At 38.3% G+C, this 21,728-nt stretch overlaps 1 protein-coding gene across 5 annotated transcripts in view; it reads left to right on the top strand.

Moving 5' to 3' along the window:
• LOC127628673 (ubiquitin carboxyl-terminal hydrolase 19-like) overlaps positions 1-21,728 on the top strand; it is a 44,785-nt gene that overhangs the window by 3,203 nt on the left and 19,854 nt on the right. For 2 of the 5 annotated variants that reach the window (XM_052105459.1, XM_052105457.1), the window contains exons 3-16: positions 9,966-10,094; positions 10,230-10,366; positions 10,713-11,225; positions 11,535-11,871; positions 11,967-12,123; positions 13,512-13,583; positions 13,673-13,788; positions 14,365-14,415; positions 16,990-17,213; positions 17,335-17,527; positions 18,021-18,154; positions 18,258-18,416; positions 18,601-18,711; positions 18,863-18,973. In XM_052105459.1, the coding sequence (XP_051961419.1) occupies positions 9,966-10,094; positions 10,230-10,366; positions 10,713-11,225; positions 11,535-11,871; positions 11,967-12,123; positions 13,512-13,583; positions 13,673-13,788; positions 14,365-14,415; positions 16,990-17,213; positions 17,335-17,527; positions 18,021-18,154; positions 18,258-18,416; positions 18,601-18,711; positions 18,863-18,973 (2,444 nt within the window). Of the gene's footprint in view, positions 1-9,119; positions 9,559-9,965; positions 10,095-10,229; positions 10,367-10,712; positions 11,226-11,534; positions 11,872-11,966; positions 12,124-13,511; positions 13,584-13,672; positions 13,789-14,364; positions 14,416-16,989; positions 17,214-17,334; positions 17,528-18,020; positions 18,155-18,257; positions 18,417-18,600; positions 18,712-18,862; positions 18,974-21,728 lie in introns of those variants that run through there. The other 3 variants (XM_052105462.1, XM_052105461.1, XM_052105460.1) reach the window with 3 other exon arrangements.

Below are 21,728 nucleotides of genomic sequence, written 5' to 3'. Positions count from 1 at the left end.
AAGAGCAACACTGTTATGTGCTAAAAAATTACCTTTACAAAATTGTTTCATGATTTTACATGAGTAAAAGTAACTGTTATATTTTGACAAAATGTTATAGTTTCATATGAAATAATCTAAAGGTAGAATCTATTAGATCTAATTTTATATCAACAGTGGCAGTTGTAGTTAAAGTTTCAAGATGTGTTTCAGCTAGTATTTATTTTTCATTAATACTATAGTTTGTTGTTGTTGTTGTTGTTATTATTATTATTTAAGACTAGCTACACTGACCTAAACATGGTAACGTAATATGTTCTGTTTGAATTATATTGAAATTAGAAACAAATGTGATAATTAGGGGCTCATATAAGTAAATATTCTTTTAAATGTTTTAAAGGGGGGAGAGAAAACTTCCTTTAGATTTTGTTGCTGACATAAACAACAAAAATAATGTCACTAGATGCATGTTCTTGTACATGAAAACCATTAACAAAACTATGCAACATAAAGGGAAATGCGATCCAGGATACATTAAATACAGGTTACGTTTTTAATATGGCATGTCGCCACTTGATTTCCAATGTAAAATCTGGTCCTGAAGCAAAACCAGTTAAGAACCACTGAGTTAAAGGTACAGACAGGAGCAGTCTGGCTGCACTGTCGTGCACCTACAGTACGGTATATATTTATTCTTAAAAATCATAGGACATTACTTTAAAACTCACACAGCTTGACTAACATGCTTTAGTTATATAACATGTTATAGTTACATGCCATTTTTTTTATCATGTTTATAATTCGGTTTATTATAATAATTCTGTTAGCTTTCTTATTCTATTTATTTTCAAAAGTGAGACTTTTTTTTTACACATACTTGCATAAAAAATGGTTTCAAGTTTCAATTATAATAAAGTGTTTGCTCAAAAAAATAAAATAACCCTTCTGTTTTCACTGATGATAGTCATTATGTAATACCGTGAAACCGTGATATTTTCTGAGACTGTTATCATACCATGAAATTATCATATCGTTGCAACCCTAGTTGAGAGGGTTAATTTTAAATGTATTCCGTTACAGATGACTGATTACTTAACACTACATTTACTCATTAACATAATCCGATTACATAAGTTTGGAAGTAATGTAATCAGATTGCTTTTCATTATTTTTGAATTACCACAAGGGCACATTGTAAATAGAGTCAAGATAAAATCAATATAAATTATGCCTTGAATGCAAACAGAACACGTTTGAGTAATATTATGAGTGTGGTTGTAGCTGTTATTATGTCAAAGGAAAATAAACATGTACACTGCACGCTACCAAGCAAAAAGAAAATGAGCCGTTAGAACAACTCGGAAACAAGAAATCAGTGACTTCTCAGTCTGCTAAAGAAAAGAAAATGTCTCCTAAAGCAAATATAATCTGAACAGATGTACTGAATTATGTCTTGGTTAACATTAAAATAAATCTGACAAGATATACTTCAGATTCAAAACACTCCAATTTAATTCTACCATGTATTGCAGTTAGTGTGTAAAGGCAATTGTAATTTGCACTATTCATTAACTTTAGAGTCAGACTGTATTCAATATGTAAATGACACGTTATCATCATCATTGTTATTATTGTCATACTTAAATTCTGGAGAATGTCTTTCCTCTGCTTGCTCATGATCCATAGTCAAATATAACTGTTTATTGCTGAATTCTTTGTTTGGTTTCTGTTTAAGGAGGATTTTAAAGGGAAAACATTTTTGTTTCCAAAAATAAACAAATCTAGTTTTAAAGAATAGATCAAAACATATTCCTAATTAATAAGTGTTGAACATGTTACATTTGCCAGAATGTCTCCCTCACCCAGATATTTGAACTGTTATCAACAATCATTTTTTTAAATCAGATAAATTCTTCATTGAACTTTCTTTCCTTTGAACTTAAAACACATTTTCAATTAATTTGGTATTTATGTGTGCAATTTGGAGTGGTTAATAAGGTTCAGGGAGGCATAAAGAGGTGAAAAAGGAGAGAAAGTCATAGCAGTTTATCCAGGATAATTATTATTTTATTTTTTTTCAGTTGATTTTTGTTTTATTGTATTTAAAAACTTTTTTTTCTTAAATGATTAAGGTTTAAGTTTCATTGACCTGGGGAAGGGGTCATTTTTTTCAGCTTAAATACAGAACGGAATAACATATAGGATGCCTTGGCTACTATAGTACAGTTCACATTTGCAACAATGCAAACCAGGGGATTTCTATGTCGTACCAGCAACGATGGGAAAATCGTGACATTATTGGCAACTTTTCCTGCTCCTGCCAAATGATGAGGGCCACAGATTTCTTTCAGCACTAAGGCTTACTCATTGTAACACATTTTTATATTAACACATTTTTGCTTACCTATCTAATGTGATTTCTCTGTGGCTCTTATTACCTTCAAATTCTCATGTCCTTGGATAATGAGAGCATCTTCACTGCTGAAAGGCATAAATTCCACTAAACTTGTTGTTTCGTTTTTCTCTTTTAATGAGCGAATAATGTCAAAATTAATTCTTGTTGATTTGAGACAGGTGTTTTTTGCGCATGCGACAGTAGGAGGGAACTCAGGGGAACCATGGGAGAGAACCCAAAGAGAATGCGCATCTAAACCCTCTCTCACTCTAAACTAACAGCTCTCTGTATCACTTTGTCAGGAAAATTCACCAGTTCTTTTGTCAGAAATTAAAACTTTTAAACCTGATAGTAATCCCAGTTTTTTAAAATGTAACCGTAATCTGATTACGATTCTTTTTTTGTAACTAACGATTACAGTTACCTAATTTGTGTATCCTGGTAACCTAATATCGTTACAAGTAATCCGTTACTCCCCAAGCCTGTCGACAAATATATCGCTGCTGCGATAAATCAGACGATATTCTGACTTTTTTAATTATCAGCAGCAGGCAATACATTTGGCCGATTTGTTTCTTGAGTGTGCTAAGAATCGCCTGCTTGCACACGATTTTGAACTCATAATATTAAAGTGCTCACCTGTCTCATTCTCCCTCTCTCTCCTCAACAATTCCCTGTAACTTTTAACTGTCTAGTCTAATGATAAAAAGGCAAATATCAATCAAACTAATATCATATACTGTCTGCAAATATGCGCATATCTAATTTAAACAGATGTAATTCACGAACTTCATGAAAATCAAGTGTTTTCTTCACGTCGGGTGCTCCACAAATATCTTCCTCTGAAGCACTTATTCTATCAGCCCGAATCAAAACTTCAGGATCAAAAGTTCCTCTGATTCACAAATCTTGACGGTCACTCCATGACAATCCAAGAAGGCGATCATCCAGGCCGTTTAAACTGTTTGGGTATTTATATAATTACCAAAATGATCACCTGGTTAGCGGTGAAGGCACGTATGCAATGCATTCATCTAAAGTGGTGTTACTCACTATCACGTACATTGCCTAAATTGAGAATAGACATCTAATTTTAGATTTTGAGATGCTTGACTTAATATTTGACCTATTTGAAACATGTAGAGCAGCTTCTTAAATTGAACTGACTGTATGTTGACCAGCCGATTGACTTAAAGGTATAGATTCACAATAAATGAAAAATGATCATCATTTACTCAACTTCATGTTGTTTCAAACCCATTGACGTTTTATTTTCTGTGGAAGACAAAAGTAGATTTGAGTCTCAGTCATTCATTCACTTCCATTGCATCTTTTTTGCATACTATGAAAATGAATTGTGACTGAGGCTGTAAATCTGTATCTTTCTGCCTGGCATGTCCTTTTGTGTTCCACTGAAGAAAGTTCTATTTTTTTATTATATATATATATATATATACACACAAGAGGTTGAGTAAATGTCAGAATTACAATTTTTGTGTGAACTATCCCTTTAAGATTTATTGAACTTATTTTCTATGACTCAAAATTCTGCAGCGTCACAGAGTGCAACTCGCATAGTTTTCCTTTCAATTCAAACCCAAACCATTGCCATTCCTAATACCTTAATTTTCTGAAGATGTTTTTTTATTTAGAATGACTAATGCTTGAGACTCCAGACCAGGCTGGCAAGTGTACAAGAACGTTTTGTTTGTTTAGTCTCTGTGTGTGTTAGCCTGTGTTTCAGGCTGTGCCCTGTCTGCTGGATGTGTTTTGCCTCTGCAGTGCTGTGCTGAGTGCTGAACTGCTGTAATCTGAGCCTGTGAGTCTCTGTTCATTGAAGGTGGGCTTTGTCAAGGTCAGTACAGCGGCTCTGCCCAAACACACATGGGAAGACTTCACTCAGCCTATCAGTAACTCTCCTCATTCCACAGGCCTTGCAGAGTATTCATCACAATCCCACAGGCCATCATACTCTTCTGTGGAACACAAAAAAGGCCCATGTATGCTTCTTTTTTGTGTGTTCCAGATCATATTGCCTTTCAAAGATTGTCTTCTGACCACGAAGGAATGTGAATGCGTTTGATGCATGCGCACTACGACTACTTTGCGATTACTCTTTTAGTACAGTCAACAGCAGGCGCATGGGGCTATGATGCATACAGATGAGGACGCTCCGTGTAGTCTAGCCCATGCACTGCCAGTCTGCTCCGAGTGTGCTGATGACAAAATTTGTGTCACACATACTGTACACGGCGCGATTACCAGTACTGTCAACCAAAGTATACTTTGGCCTTAAGGTTATGCTAGGCTGAATGTTCACCTCAGTCACCATTCACTTTTATTGTATGAATAAAAGATGCAATTAAAGTGGATGGTGCCTGTGACTAACCTTCTGCCTAGCATCTAATTTTGTGTTGTATGGAAGATTGAAAGTCAAAAGGGTTTGGAACAACTTGAGGATATGTAGATTAGAGGTTTATTGTTAGTAGATTTTGCAGATACCGATCACTAAGGTGGTGTTAAAGGGGTCATGACATGAGAAACCAAATTTGCCTTGATCTTTTGGTATATAAGAGGTCTTTGTATCATTAAAACGTCCTGCAAGTTTAATATTTTAAGACGGCCTCCCCATTCTAAACGAATCATTTATTTAATCAAGCTCAAAATACATCTCGTTCTGGATTCATGGTTAGAAGTGACGTGTCGGTTAGAAGTGACGTAACAGCGTTTGCATATGACCGCCTCCAGCACAAGATAACTACGCTTTAAGCGCAAGACTACGCTCATTTCAGTATCGCCGTCGCCTCACAAGTGTTCAGTCGATGGACAGCGAGCTCTGACAGAGACTACTTGTGCACAGGAAAATTACGATGCCACACAGATGTGCTGTTCCTGGCTGTGGTCAAACAAAACCTCTGAATAAGCTGCCGAAAGATCCAGACGTCAGGGAAAAATGGATGCAGTTTATTTTTTGCGGATGACCCAGTCACGGCAGTGTTAACTTAAGCGTTTGTTCTGTACATTTTAAGGATGACTGTTTTGAGAACAAATCTCAATATGATGCTGGCTTTGCCAGAAAACTGTTGCTCAAAGATAAGTCCGTGCCGACTATTCTGGGAACAACGACGACGCAAACTGTAAGTAATCTATTTTAAACTTTAAACTACTTTTTAAAGCGCAATTTCATTCATTATGAATAATCACAGTGTTTTTACTTAGTTTACTTGCATATTGTTCTGGCTGGAGGCGTCAATAATTGATACATAGGCACTGACGTTAGCCAATCATAACAGTGGGCATTAACACTGAAGTCTTAAATGGAAAACGCCCCCAAAACAGACTGTTTGAATCAGAGGATGAGAAACAGGGTGGGAAAAGGTCATAAATCACTAGATTTTAAAAGTTTTTCTTAAAAAAAAATATATTGATACTATAATTGCACCTAAGGGAACATAATAATACAATAAAAAAAACCATGTCATGACCCCTTTAAAGTAAATTTTTCACCAAATTAAGCCTTTTTAAAGCCACCAGAAGTTCTCCAGATTCAACACATTAATATCTGTGATTTAATATTTTTTTGTTTAATGCGTTAACAAAAATTAACGCAATAAATGCAGTGTCCATTTTTTTTTAACTTCCTGAAATGTCACGCGATGGGAGAGGTGTCTCGAGTTGTTCCAGGAACAAACCCAGGCACCTTTGTACAATGGGCAAAACTTTACTAAACTTAAAAACTTTTAAACAACTTTTTCTCGACTCGTCTGCACATCCAAATAAAAAAAGGAAACCAATTGTGTGGAGCAGTGCATGCTTATACATTACATACAATGCATGTCCCTGGCATAATAAACACGGGAGTGGATTTACTATACAGAGAATTGAGACTTCACCCGCAAGAGGAGAAATACTCAAACCAGCCCGACTGGCACCAACAATCATTTATTAATCAGCGACCGTGTGTTGCATGAGGGCAACGAAGGCTATCCTGTCTGGTTCGAATTGACAGAAGGTCACGTTGCACAAGTCACAAAAATTTTAATTATGGTTACGGAAGGAATGTGTCACAACATGCAGTGCATCGCATTGTGCAGCGTATGGGGCTGCGTAGCCCATGATGACCACTGTCAAAAGCAACTACAATGGGCACACAATCGTCGGAACTGGACCTTGGAGCAGTGGAAGAAGATCACCTGGTCCGATGAGTCACGTTTTCTTTTACATCATGTGGACAGAGTGTGTGGGCCATTTTCCTGGGGAAGTGATGGCACCAGGATGCACTGTGGGAAGACGACAAGGGAGGGAGTGTGATGGTCTAATCAATTTTTTTCTGTGAAATTTCTGGGTCCGGCCATTCATGTGGACATCAATTTGACACGTGCCACCTACCTAAACATCGTTGCCAACCAGGTATACTCCTTTATGGCAATGGTATTCCCTGATGGCTGTGGCCTCTTTCAGCAGGATGATGCACACTGCACAAATAATTCGAGAATGGTTTGAGGAACATAATGTAGAGGTGTTGCCCTCCAAATTCCCCAGATCTCAATCCGATTGATCATCTGTGGAATGTGCTGGACCAACAAGTCTGATCCACGGTGGCTCCACCTCCCATTTAGAGGACTTGAAGGATCTTTTGCTAATGTCTTGGTGCTAGATGTCTCGGCGGGTCAGTGCTGTTTTGGCGGCACGTGGAGCACCAACAGCATATTAGGCAGGTGGTCATAATTTTTTGGCTCATCTGTGTATGTGTGTGTGTGTGTACACACGCACACACACTTTTGAAATAAAAAAAAAACATATTGACAACTATTGACACTGATTAATCTGAAAGAGCAATATGTTTTGGTCAACCTCTAGAGTAAATGTTGATGGAATTATAATTTTTGTATGAACTATCCCTTTTATTTTATTCAGTGCCCTCATTGCCTCTCTACATGCATCCTATATGGGCAAGCTATTGTCTTCCTCTTTCATTCTCCTCTTCGAGTGTCGAGTTTCTTCTCAGTGAGCTTAGACTCCATGTGGGAGGGTACGTTGAAAAGATGCAGTGGCATCCCGTCTGGCAATGGTAACGTCTCTCTCTATAGACCATTTCAAGGACTATTTGTCAGTTTAAGGAAGTGACGTCTTTGTTCCTTGAACATTTACGGCTAGTTGTCAAACTCATTCAAAACAACAGTGGGAGGTGACTTTAACTTGATTAACATAAAATGTGATTGTAATAAAGTGTCATTATTAAAATGTGGACCATGTTGTTCGGTGGCTGGATGCTCCCTGAATGCCTGGAACTAATGGAAGTTATAGCATTTAGACTGCAGACAAAGCAACCACAAATGAATGCATGAACCGCTGCAGTGAATTGAGACAGCTTGATATGTGCAGTACTAACAACTCTAGGATATGTAGCAGCACACATCTTATCTTTGGTTGGTGAACACAATTTTTGTCAACTAATAGTACGTTTGATAAGTAGAGTTTAGCTGGCTAGTATTTTTTCCCGGGCTCTATAAATGAATATAGATCGCTGTCAGTATAATGAATGAAGCTGCACAAGTAATTTACATTGATTCATTTAGCAGCGACTAATAAATGAGGAACATAAGTATTTTGTCATACAAAATATATCTGCAGTATTGCACTGCCAAGTTTAAGAGTAGCTGGAGTATTATAGAAACTAACACAGAAGAGACACACAAGGAACTAATATATATATATATATATATATATATATATATATATATATATATATAATATATTTTTTTATATATAACTAAAAATAAAAACCCTTAATTTGTCTAAAAGTCACATGCTTGCAGCGTTAAAAGCTTCATTGATTATTAGGAGCGATCCAGTTTTCCAACCATACTACTGAGGAAATAATTGGGTGCATCTAAACTACGATACACTTCCATCACCTCTCTCGCATAGACACACTCTGTATCAAAAACAAGTCTGGATAAGTCACTTCAGGTAAACGTTTGGTGTTCTTTGAGAGAATTTGTTGACTTCAGTCTTATTTTGTTATGTTCCCTGTTGTCTTTTGTTTTTGTACTGTCATCGTGAAGTTTAGTTTAATTCCTGTTTTGGTTTTGTAGTCTTTTTGTAGTTTCTTTTATTCTGTCATGTTCACTGTTGTCTTGTGTTCTATGTTTCACTTTCTTGTCTTGGTTCCTTGTCTGCTCCGTGTTTTCCTTTTCACCCGTCACCGTTCACGCTCCATGTCACGTTTTCTTTGTTGTCCGCCCCGTGTTTCACTGTCCTTGTCTAAAACTACATTTCCCACAATTCCCGGCCTCCCTCACTGCCTGCACTCATCATTGTTTCCACCTGTGTCTCGTTCTGTCTCCACTTTGTCTGTGTATTTAAACCCTGGTTCTTTGTTGAGTCTCTGTCGATTGTCGTTCGTTTCTTGTATGTTTCCTAGCCTGGTCCGTGTTCCCTACCCGAGTTCTTAGTTTTGTTTGTGTTTTGTTTCATTTCATCGTGTTTAATCCGTTTCATTGTGTTCAAGTTTCCAGTTTTTCCCATCGTGGACTTTCCTTTGTGTTTACCTTTTATTTCTTATGTGTTAAAGTCATTAAAAACCGCATTTGGATCCGCACCTCTCGTCTGTCTTGTCCTGTTTCCTCACCCTCCATAACATATTTAAAGGATCCGGTAATGCTCTTGTTAATTTTCAGTTTTGCCCATATCTTGTTTGTTCTGTTGCTAGACTCTAAACTAAACTCTAGTCAATTTAATTTGACAGTTCTGGGTTATAAAAAAGCAGACACCGGGATTTTTTTCGTAGCGTTCAAATTCCTTTGTTATTGTTTACATCCTTAAAATGGTCTATAGAGTCCAGCTGTGGGGTGTGGTACACAAAAAAAACAGGCGGCTTTTTGACCTTTTAGACTGTGTGTGTGTGTGTGTGTGTGTGTGTGTGTGTGTGTGTGTAGAGAGAGAGTTAAGGGGATGGGAAGAGCTGTCACTTGACTCTGAAGCCTGATCCTTAGAGATAAACACGCTCTTTCTCGTTCTTTCCTGCTCTCTCTCTCTCCCTCTCTCTCTCTGATGTGCTTACTAGCATGTGCACCTATGCTATACCCAGTTACAGAGCAACTAGTCATGCGTGTGTTTGGAATGAGGGGAGTTTCTGCTTTATCAGGTTGTCTGGTTGAGTAGTGTTACCATGAAATCAGGTAATGTTCTTTATTTCTTGAAAGTGTGTTTCTTTGTTTTTGGGTTTGTAATGCACAAAAACATAAATGGCTCTTGGATTTGTTTTCAGAAATACTTTGTCTTTCCTTAACTTGCTGCTTGTTGTTGTGACTACAACAGTGAATACATTTACCTTGTGACATTATTATTACTAGTGATTGGTTGCAATGTGGGTTTTTATATCACAGATGCCGATAATCTCAAAATGGCAAAAATATTTTCTTATAGGTCTGTCACTAGATATTTAACTTTTTTTTTCTTTTTTCATTACAGTTGGTAATCTGATATTTGTGTCAGTGCTTTACTATATAGGTTGTGGGGCTATCACTGTGTTTGTATTGGCATAAAGACAGATTCAGACTACATGTATATTCATTTGACTTTGTAGATTTGTTTCTCGACTGGAAACAGAGTGCATACGAGGTGATTGTCAGGCTGAACTGTGGAGATGGGGTGCAGAGAGTAGAGGACATCGACTCTGCCTTTTCTGATACCGCCTGTCATATCCACATGCCAGGTAAAGAGTGTATGTGTGTGTGAACGTGTCTTTATTAAATCTTATGTCTTCAAAGTTTGTCGTCCTTTTGTGGGTGTATGCTATGCTTGTCTTTTATTTATTTATATTGAATGTGAATACTGTGCATTTTTTCAGATGGCCGTGAATGGAGCTGTCACCTCCATGAGGCGATTGAGGCCTCCTGCAGTAAACTGCTTTATAAGGAGAAAGCAAATGTTCTGCAGCTTGTCATGCACAAGAAGATCCCCCTTAACACCTGGCCCACCCTCGCGGTAATCATTTATTTTGATTCTGTTTTGTGATAATGACATACTATCAAAATCTGCTATTGTTTGCATGGTCATGGAAATCCTGGAAATGAAAAAATTCTGAAAATTCATTTTAATTACTTATGTAAAAGTTATGCTTGGCTAGAAATTGCTCGTGGTGAGTGAAATTTCCACAAAAAAAAATGGTATTCCTGGAAATCAAGAATGACTGGGAAAGTCATGGAAATTCATTGGTCAAAAGGGGTTGGAACCCTGTTATACTGTACCATTATACTTTTGTGCTCATGGATTTCTGCCTGGTCAGATATCCTTCAACTGAGCTATATTTATTTGTGTTTCCCCTGAACAGAACAAGAAAGTAACTGAACCAGTCAACATTCTTAAAGAGAATGGCAGTAACCTCCACCAGTCAACCACAGGGCAGTCCGAAAAATGTGCTGAAACCATTGAATCGCAGAAAACATCCACACTGAACTCTGCCGAGCAGAAACGCGGTAAACCTGACCGAGGGTTGAAACGAGGAATGAAAGCCAAACAGATGGAGCACACTTACAGTTCAGGTACGAATGCAGCTGAGCTTAAATCAGGTGATAAAGCAGACCTGAACAATGAGCCCAGTGCGAAGCGCACCACACAGCCCTGCAAAAACACAAAGGAGCCCACTCAAGCCCCCAGTTCGGCAAGAGAGTCTCAATCCAAGCCAGCAGTTAATGGAAATCCAAACGCATCAGCCAATAGCAGTGCTGTATCGTCATCTAGCAATACTAAAGACAGCAAGGCTCAGCTGCTGGTCAAAGGTCAAGCATGCCAGACATCGCAGGAGGTAAAAGAGTTGGACAGTAGGCCAAGAAGCCATGCTCAGGTGAGACTTTATACCTCTTAAAGAATACCGGTAGTTAAAAAAATATATATATTTTTACCCTTATTAATGTAATTTACTTTCATGTTGTTCCAAACCCATTTGGTTTTCTTTATTCTGTGTAGCATTAAAAGCTTTGTTTAGTTGAATGTTCACACTGCTCTTAACCATACAGTAAAAGCAAAATTGACCAGGGGCTGTTAAGCACCAAAAAGGACTACAAAAGCACCATAAAATGAGTCCAAGTGACTCTGGCTCAATATTCTGGGAGTCTCTCACACCCTGTGGCCTGTCCTTTTATGTTGTTTATAGGTTGAAGTAGATGAGAGCAAGGTACTCTCCCAATTCTGTAATCCAAAGGTGGCACAGCAGGAGAATTCTTCATCTCCCATGAGAACACACTCTTCTGGTGACGCATGCGCTGAAAGAATAGCATCAGAAGAGCGAGAAAACAGAAAGGAAGAGAAGAAGCCAGAGGCTGCTGCACAGGTCCCTAAAATGCTTCCATCTCATAATTTGGTATCTGGAGAGCCTATCTCAACCACTGCCTCCAAGACAGAGGATTTCCCTCAGAAAAGCTGCACAGAGGAGAAGAGAGACAAGTCCAAGGAGGAGCCACATGGAGAAAACCAGGAAGAGGATGCAGAAGGTCAGTTTATTTATTTGGTCTAGTTCAGACATGATAACACACTAGTTGGAATGTACTATAGGGTACCTTTTTTCTCATGACTAATGTGTGTTTAGGTCCTGAACCGATGGTAAACCTGAATCTTGTGAAGAATGACTCGTATGAGAAAGGGACTGATCTGATGGTTGTTAACATCTACGTGAAAGAAATTTGCCGGGAGACATCCAGGGTGCTGTTCAGGGAACAAGACTTCACTCTTATCTTCCAGACCAGGTTCAAATTCAGCAAAGCATCCAACTCAGTAGTACAGTAATTTCCGGACTATTGAGCGCACCTGAATATAAGCCGCACCCACTGATTTTTAAATAAAATATTATTTTGAACATAAATAAGCCGCACCTGTCTATAAGCCGCAGGTGCCTACCGGTACATTGAAACAAATGAACTTTACTCAGGCTTTAACGAAACACTGTGTGGCAGCGGGGGCGTGTTCAAGCACCCGTCCGGGAGAGAAAAGCGGTAAGGGCGCTTACACCTGAGCTAAATTATGTCTAACACCGGTGTCTAATTTCAGTAAGCATGGGGAGAGCGGCATAAAAAGGCAGCAGCCACAGAGCTGAGAGAGTGACACACGTCAGTCTAGTGTTGGCGCATAGAAGAATTGAGAAACTTTATAAAATTGATTGTAAACATTGCTGTGGCCATTAAAAGCCTTACCTGGAACGTCAAGTGCCCTGCTGAAAACTGTCACACTGGTGCCCGTGTGACAGTTTTCCCAAGAAGGACACGTGAAGCAGGGCACTTGAAATTAGACTCCGGTGTTAGACATAATTTAGAGCAGGTGTAAGCGCCCTTACAGCTTTTCTCTCCCGGACGGGCGCTTGACCACGCCCCCGCTGCCACACACAGCTTGTAATAAAACATTTGCAGTAAACAGTAGCCTACCAAGAAAGTCATTGGTCACTATCTTCCTCGTCCTGTGCACTGAAACCACTGAAGTCATCTCCTTCGGTGTCGGAGTTGAATAGCCTCAGATTTAGTTGTCTTTTTGCACTGAGTCAATTCATCACGCTGCTGTTTCCAGCGTCTTATCATCGACTCATTAAGACCAAGCTCCCATGCAGCAGATCTATTTCCTTTTCAACAGCCAGATCAATCGCCTTCAACTTGAAAGCAGCATCATATGCGTTTCTCCATGTCTTTGCCATGGTGAGGGTGACAAAATGACTACCGTAATCAGAATGATGGGAAGTTTGAGCGCGCTCGATTTAATCTAAACAGTAAACAAAAAAAGTTGTTTTGACCTTAACCCGTTCGGCAATTTCATTGGTCTAATGAAAGCTTCACGCTGCCAAAAAACTGAGCACGTCACAGAATGTTTTTATATATATATATATATATATATATATATATATATATAAAACATTTGAAAGCGGGAAAAATCCATATATTAGCCGCGTCATTGTATAAGCCGCGAGGTTCAAAGCGTGGGAAAAAAGTTGCGGCTTATAGTCCGGAAATTACGGTATATGGAAAATGGCATAGATTAGCATTTAGTTACACATCATGTGTTGCTGAACAATTAAAGGCTTTTTGTCATTCACAAACTAATACAAACATGTGGCTCTGTTTCCACTCATCATAAACTTTTCTGTCCACAGTGATCCCAATTTTTTGCGCCTTCATCCGAATTGTGGACCAAACACTGTCTTTAAATGGCAGGTTAAACTCAGGTAAGAGTTCTGGATGGGCACCTTGATCTCAAGTCACTGGACCATAGGGTGATTTACTGAAGGGTTGTTAATTTCTGCTGTTGTTTCAGGAATCTAATCCAGCCAGATCAGTCCAGATATGCCTTTACTCCGTCCCGTATTGACATCACCCTGAAGAAACGACACAGTCAGCGCTGGGAAGGTCTGGAGGCCCCAGCCACACAAGGTCTGCTGCGTGGATTCTGTTTGGTTCTGAGCAGGCATTTACAAACACGCACACAATGCTCATGCTACATGTGAATGCATCCACGTTTCTGTTTATTTAGCCCATATAATGTACTGTGGTACTTATGCAACACATGCCTAAGCTGTATATCCATGCCTTTGTCTTTTGTAATGAGCCTTTAATGATCTTCTCAATGATTCTAATGTGTGCATGTGTGTGTAAAAGTGAGCGTACATTAGATTATTGTTGAAAAACTGGACTGTTATTGTTTTCATGTTGAAACGAGGGCATCGGTCAAGTGGTGAAATGTGACAACAGGGAATGATCCAGTAACTCGATATACGAGTGTGAGACAGTGTCAAGCCAAATGTGCCAGTATGTCCTTGTCTTGGTGCCAGGCTCCTGACCTACTCTGCACAGCCTTCCCTCAAGTTCAGCTGCCCACTCACGAATGTTGCTTTTTACTGTGCAAAATCAATCATGTATTTACATATTGCGATTCTTGTTCTCACAATTTTGCATTCATAGATCATTGTATCAATAATTTTTTGTGTGCTTTTATATAACTCCCTCCAGTTAAATTGATGAAGAAGCAGGTCATCCAAATAAGGAGAAATGCTGAAACTGGTAATTCTCATTGTTGTCAGAGCCACTTACATTAAGGCACTATACTGGACAAAAGTAAAGCAAACTGTACGGGCACACTGATATTGCCATGCTTTATGTTTGGGCTTGGGATCAATGCTTTTTTCATGCATCGATAATCATACATTTTTCCAGATGATTATCGATATTTATCAGCATTTTTTCAGATACAATTTGAGTTGCTCGTTGCACTGTAGTTTGTCTCTTTAAACATATTTCTCGACACAACTTTGGTTTAGTGTGAGCGGCAGGATAGATTAAAGGGGGATCCACACCGTACACTTCTTGCATACGACATGGCACATACTAAAATTAAACAATTATTTTCTATGTAGGTACGCCCAACTACAACTGCAGAGGCTGCTCAAAATTGTGCAGTGCCATGGAGCGAAACTTGCATAGTTTTCCATTCAATTCGAACACAAATCATTATCAATTGGCAAAGATTACTTTCTCTATCCATCACTGGATGATGTATTGTGTGTATATATCTTTCATATAGCCTACACAATGTATTTTCATTAAAAATTATGTATTTTTGTGGTTTGATAGCTTGAATGAAATCCCATACAGAGAAACTGTAAAATTTCTAAACGTTCAATTTACGCAGTTACACCAGTTTCATGCACTGCCAACCTGCAAACTCCCCAACATCACTTTGTTCATTCTTTAAGTATAAAATGCTTTGTAAGTTTTGTGCGTATGCTGACTAGATTAACAACATAGTTTGAACTGTTTCTTGTCCTACCTGCTAATGGCTTCAGTAAATGTTATATCACCCCCTGGTGGCTTCCCAAAGCTATTACACCAGACTACATTAAACAAGGCCAACTCACAGTGATTTGGAAAGCACACAAATTAGGCTTTTGTTCAGCTAATGTTGAAATATCGATGGCTCAAAAGATATTGTTAAAATAACATGCCGATCAATAATCATTATATCGATATTTTATAACATGCCTAATTAAAGTTGTTAAACTCAGACCTACTTTTTTACCATCAGATACTGAGTTATTATTGCTTGGCTGTGATATTCGATTGCATCATATCATATATATAGATAGTTAGATATATACACACACATACATGCATACAATTGCAATCAAAATTATTCAACCCCCCTGACCAAGCAATATGTTCTGGTGATGTGAATTAAAACTCAAAAACTAAAACCTCCGTAAACAGTCAAAGTAGATTTTAATACACTTTTGAGTGATTTTGAGAACAAATAGATTTTAAATAAAAATGTAAAATAAAAAAAACTAATTCTGTCCACAAATGTCCTGCCAAAAATATTCAACCCCCATAGTCAGTCATTTGTGGAGCATTCTTTATCCTTAATAACATCAAACAAATGTTTCAGGTAAGTGGTCTCAGGCTTCAGACACCTCTATTGGAATCTTTACACATTTCTCAAAGGCTTCCAGCTCATTAACATTCTTTGGTTTCTGTACTGCCACTGCTTCCTTCAAATCCCAAAAAATATTTTCAATGGGATTTTAATGATTAAAATCATTAAATCAATGATTTAATGAGGGCCATTCAAGGAGATTCCAGGATCCATCCCTGAACCAAATTTTGGACAACTTGTTGTAGTTGTCTTGCTGGAAAATCTAGTGATCCATTTACATACTGAAGGCATCACATTCTTTGGCAAAATGGCCTGATACCTGAAAAACTCCATGGCGCCAGTCGCACTGTCAGGATAGCCATTTCCTGCAGCAGCATAACACCCCAGACTGATCCACCTTCATGCTTGACTGTGGGGATGGTGTCGTTCTTGTCCTCACCTTGCCTTTCTTACTCCAGACATACTGCTGACCCATGGGTCTAAAGCTCATTTTCAGTTTAGTGACATAAGTCCATAAAATATTCTCCCAGGACTTCACAGTTCTTTGCAAATTCCTTCCTGTATATTCAAGTCAACATTTCCCTTAGTGAATTTCTTTCTTCCACACCCAAGAAGGTTGCTGCAGTACCATGTTTTAAAAATGTATGAATGGTGCTTCCAACTTTGTCTATTGGAAATTGAATTGCCTTGGAAATCTTGTGCAATGAAATAAACTCCTATTAGCTTTTGTGACAGCTCATTTTATTGTATTTTTTGCAAAGAAATACATTTTTGCTTTACGACACTAAACTTAAATAAGTGCCATTGTAGAGTGAGGGCTTAATTGTCTTTTAAAACCATACTTATGTAGCCTTACATATTTAACAAACAGCTACATGCAATAGGGGATGAATATTTATGACATGGCTTTATTTTTTTGTAAATACTGCTATTTAGAAATATTAGGTTATATGCTCGCATTATGACTGAATGTCACTCAACTCATTTGATGTAATGTTTAAAAATTCTGGGAGTTGGGGGGTTGAATCATTTTGATTGCAATTGTGTCTGTGTGTGTGTGTGTATGTATGTATATATATATATATATATCAAACATCTGTTTTGCTGAGAAGTCAGTTTGGTGGGATGAATCTTTCAAGTGTCAGATTTCATCTGTAGCCCTGAATTTAGCTGCTAACCACAAGCTCTATTGTCCTCTGCTTAAGGTGCAGTGGGGGGCGCCAAGGTTGCTGTGCCCTCCAGCCCTACCTTACATGAAAAGAGTCAGCCAGGAATCAGCCAGCATGCACTTCCTGCTAAAGAAGAACCTCGGGTGGGAGAGGAGAAAGCCAAACCCCCTCGAGCTCCAGGAGACACAGGCCTGAATGCCGTGGCCCCTCACATGGTCCCCGACCACATGCCCCTTAAACAGGAACCAACTGTTGCCACGGTACTAGAATAGTGGAGGTCACCATCTTATTAATGCTGTGTGTAGTGATCAAGTGTTTGCATGTTCACCTAAATGGTCTTTGGTCCATTAGTTTTTATTACTTCTCTTCATATGTCCACAGCCCAAGCCGACCTGTATGGTGCAGCCCATGACTCACACTCCTCTTGCATGCAGCGAGAGAGCTGAAGAAGTGGAGGAGAAGAAGGTGTGTCTCCCTGGCTTCACTGGATTGGTTAATCTGGGAAACACCTGCTTTATGAACAGCGTGATACAGTCTCTCTCCAACACACGGGAGCTCAGGGATTACTTCCACGGTCAGTGGCTTTGCATTGATGAGAATTGCTACTTTTTTTCTTTGTTTTATAAGTTTGCATGATGTGACAAGTTTCCAGTGACATGTAATTTACCTGTCCACTCTGAAAGTGAAAATGCAGTGTGACGCTGCAGCCAATCAGAACAGATTTCATGTTTGATATACAGCTATATGGAGTGGGATTTTTGATCAATGAAATGTAACTATGGGCAAGGTTGCTTAGGGGGATATGTGCAGAAATGGATACCAAGTGACGGTCAAAATGTCCCGTCCTTCGTTGCCGTGGCTGGGTTGGACAAAAACTCATGTTTACATGGAAGAGAGATCTTTTACTGCTTGTTGCGTTTTGCCTGGTTGGGAGGATACAGTGTAATTCTCATACCCTCTTTTTCATTTTTCTAACAGACTTGATCACTTATCACTCAATGCGTTCTTTGAATCATTTAACTGAGAATAGAGAATGGGTCATCTCAATTTGTTTCTTTTGTTTTCAGACCGAGCATTTGAGTCAGAGATTAATTGTAATAATCCACTTGGTACGGGTGGTCGGCTGGCCATTGGATTCGCTGTTCTGCTTCGAGCCCTGTGGAAGGGTACTTACCATGCCTTTCAACCCTCCAAATTAAAGGTATCAGTGCAGCAACTACATACAACAAACCATATCTTTTAGTTAACCATATTTGTAATTATGCTAATAAGCCATGATGACTGGCTCTCGTTTTATTTTTCAGGCTATAGTTGCCAGTAAAGCCAGTCAGTTTACAGGCTATGCCCAGCATGATGCTCAAGAGTTCATGGCTTTCCTGCTTGATGGGCTTCATGAGGACTTAAACCGCATCCAGATAAAGCCTTACACAGAGACAGTTGACTCAGATGGCCGTCAGAATGAAGTGAGCTCATTGCTACAAAATAGCTAGACATAATAATATGTGATGGGTTTTCAAGTTAATTTCTGTATTTTAAAATGGACTGCATACTGAGATTTTGGGACATGTCTATTACAGAGTAATAAGCATTTATTACATTTTCATATTTTGTTCATTCCACTCATGAACATTGTTTATGGTTTTACAGGTTGTTGCAGAAGAGGCATGGCAGAGGCATAAAATGAGGAATGACTCCTTCATTGTGGACCTTTTTCAGGGCCAGTACAAATCAAAGCTTGTGTGTCCAGTTTGCTCTAAGGTAAGACATGTCTTTTTCAGTGATGAGAAGCATAGTTGACCCAAATGGACCCTAGAGTGTGTGTCATGAAAAGTTTATTACTGATGATTTGATTGTGATAGTGTTCAGTATGGGAGTTAACTGACCTGTTATTTAATCTTTGTTTTTTAAGGTTTCCATAACCTTTGACCCCTTCCTGTACTTGCCTGTCCCCCTTCCTCAAAAACAGAAGGTGCTGACTGTTTTCTATTTCACTAAAGAGTGTCACAAGAAACCAATCAAGGTAAAAACAACACAAATATTTTTTTTTAGCTTGTGCACAACAGGCTCCGTCTTTTCAGCTTTTTTGATGGAAATGTTAAAGAATAGTTCACCCAAAAATGAAAATACACTTTATTTACTCCCCTACCTTACTCATGTTATCCCAGATGTGTATGACTTTCTTTCTTCTGCTGAACACAAAGAATAATTTTTAGAATCTCCGCTCTGTAGGTCCTCACAATGCAAGTGAATGGGTGCCAAAAACTTTAAACTTCAAAAGCACATAAAGGAAGCATTAAAGTAATCCAGACAACTCCAGTGGTTAAAAACAGATAAATATTTAAAGAGCACTTTTGTTTTTTCAAATATTACCTTTCATGGTGTGTGTTATATAGCTGTTTGTGAATGTAAAAAAAATTCTGCAAAGTTTCAAAAAAATTTGTTATTGACACCCAAAAAAAAGAAAAGATTCTGAACACCTGAAACGAGTCTTTAGTAATTCCATACTTACTTCCTGTACTAACCTATGTAATTTGGTAACAAAAAACCCGCCTCTGATCTGTTTACATGTACAGAATGTGCGCGCGGTTAGCCTGTCAGATTTTAGCCTCTGCTAACCAGCTAACTCACGTTATTGTCAAACTACATGTAAACTTACCACTGAGAAACATCCTGTTTGCGTCATGCATCGTGGTTCGGGTTGATCTAATGTATCACTATCGGACTCTGGCTCAAATTGGTATGGTAAAACAGAATTTTTTTCTGACAGAGCTGAAACTCTGATATGTGAAATTTCACGGTACTCGATACCATTTTCGGAACCAAAGCAAATACAGGTTACTAAACAACACTCTTTTATTAACAAAGTCTACAAAACTTTAGCAGCAGAACTAAGAACAGAAATATGCCATTGAGCAACACTTTCATTTAAATATATAATTTTTTAATTATAACAAAACTGAACAATGTATGCTTTTTGAACACTTATATAAGATTTGCTTCAACTTTTGCAACTTTTAATTTAAGTTTTTACCAAGTACTAAAGAAAAGCCTAAATAAACAAGCATACAATAGAATTAATAAAAAACAATTTACAAACTAATGTGCAAAGTGCTCTCTTATTAATAAAGCTTCATGATAAGAAATGCATAGTGACATATATAGATAGATATTATGATTAAGTCGCGAGCAACCGCATTCTAATGTAGCTGCATTTAGCGTGCGTGCTCGATGGAGGAGCAACCGAGGCAGAGTCTCTCTCAGCCGGGTACAGTTTCAATCTCTCCCCCTGAGATCGGGACATTCGTGCAACTCATAGAAGAGGCACCGACCACACAGAGAAATGCCAGTTTCTGAGTTTATAGTTATTAACATGACCTGCTGCTGTATTATTTGAACTTTAATAAAGCAATTTTACTGAATTTTAGATGTTATGCCGGGATGTTTCCTTTAAAGAGCTCCGCCTCCGCTTATTCCACAACGGTACATGCTTTTGAATGTACTTTTTTTTTTTTAAATCATTCCCTAATACTTTGGGATCTACATAAAATAAACTGTGAAAGTTTCGAGTGCATCTGGACTGATCTGTGTAATTCTTCCTCCATTAGGTGTGAATTGCTGCTCTCACGCGATATCGTTACAGTTTAATGTGATTTCATGTTACGTTAAATGAGATCAAACGGCTATTCCACAACGAGCATTTTTCTCATAATTTTTTATTTTCGATAATGTCGACTAAACGTTTCAGCCCTAATGCAAATTATAATATGCTTTTAAACTCACCTGCTTTATTTGCTTGAATAAATCTGGGTGTCTGTCTTTATTAAGTTTGATGTGTTCTCTCCTATCGTCAGAAAATTGCAAAAGCAGCGTTTACAAACAGGTTTTTGCTGATCTGTGATGTTTCCTTTTTCATCAGCCTCAAATTACCTGGCTTTTTCCACTTTTCATTTCGACATGATTCAGTTGAGGCTCCGCAGCAACTTTGCTTGTTGTGAGCGTTCGAAAGTTCCCGCCTCTGCATGGATACTGGATAGACCCGGTACTCGGTACCCCGGTACCTTCAGAAATTCTGGTATCGTAAATAATTTTTACCCCAGTACCGGTATTTTTGACAACACTAGTAGTGGCCATTTCCTTTCCTACACACGCTTTTAAGCGGTAGACCAATCACAACAGACTGGGATATTGACCAATCAGAGTAAAGTAGGCTTTCTGAGAGGAGGAGTTTGGAATGAATCCTTTAGAATGGATCAATGAAAGAGACGTTTTTGACACTGGTGAAAAAATAGGTAATTCTGCAATTTAAATTATGAACAAATTAAAGTGTTTTTTGACCTTGGATGCATGTAAATCTATTGTATGAGACCTTTAAAACAAAATTAGGCACGTTTAAAAAAACAAAATGGGTACACTTTAAGTCCAATAAATCTCCACATTCACTTCACATTCTTTTGTTTTTGATGATTCACGTTCTTTGTGCATATCGCCACCTACTGGGCAGGGAGGAGAATTTATAGTAAAAAAGGACTTAAAGGTCCAATGTGTAAAAATGTTAATGTAATATTCACCCTTTTTTTTTTTTTTTTTGCCAATGTGTGAACTGCTTGTAATGCAATTTTAAAAACAAGCCCTTCCTGGACTTCCTAGTTTGCCTATTGAAGCCTGTTGACTAATTTTCATGCGAAGGGAGTGGGTCGCTTTTGCCTTTATCCAAAGGACGTGACGTTTATGCATGCTCTCGAGAGCCTTGCCTCAGACCGTAATAACTTCTCTTC

This window comes from Xyrauchen texanus, chromosome 35, assembly GCF_025860055.1.
Source record: "Xyrauchen texanus isolate HMW12.3.18 chromosome 35, RBS_HiC_50CHRs, whole genome shotgun sequence".
In the NCBI taxonomy this organism is placed as follows: Eukaryota; Metazoa; Chordata; class Actinopteri; order Cypriniformes; family Catostomidae; genus Xyrauchen; species Xyrauchen texanus.
This window is presented reverse-complemented; position numbering and strand designations above follow the sequence as displayed.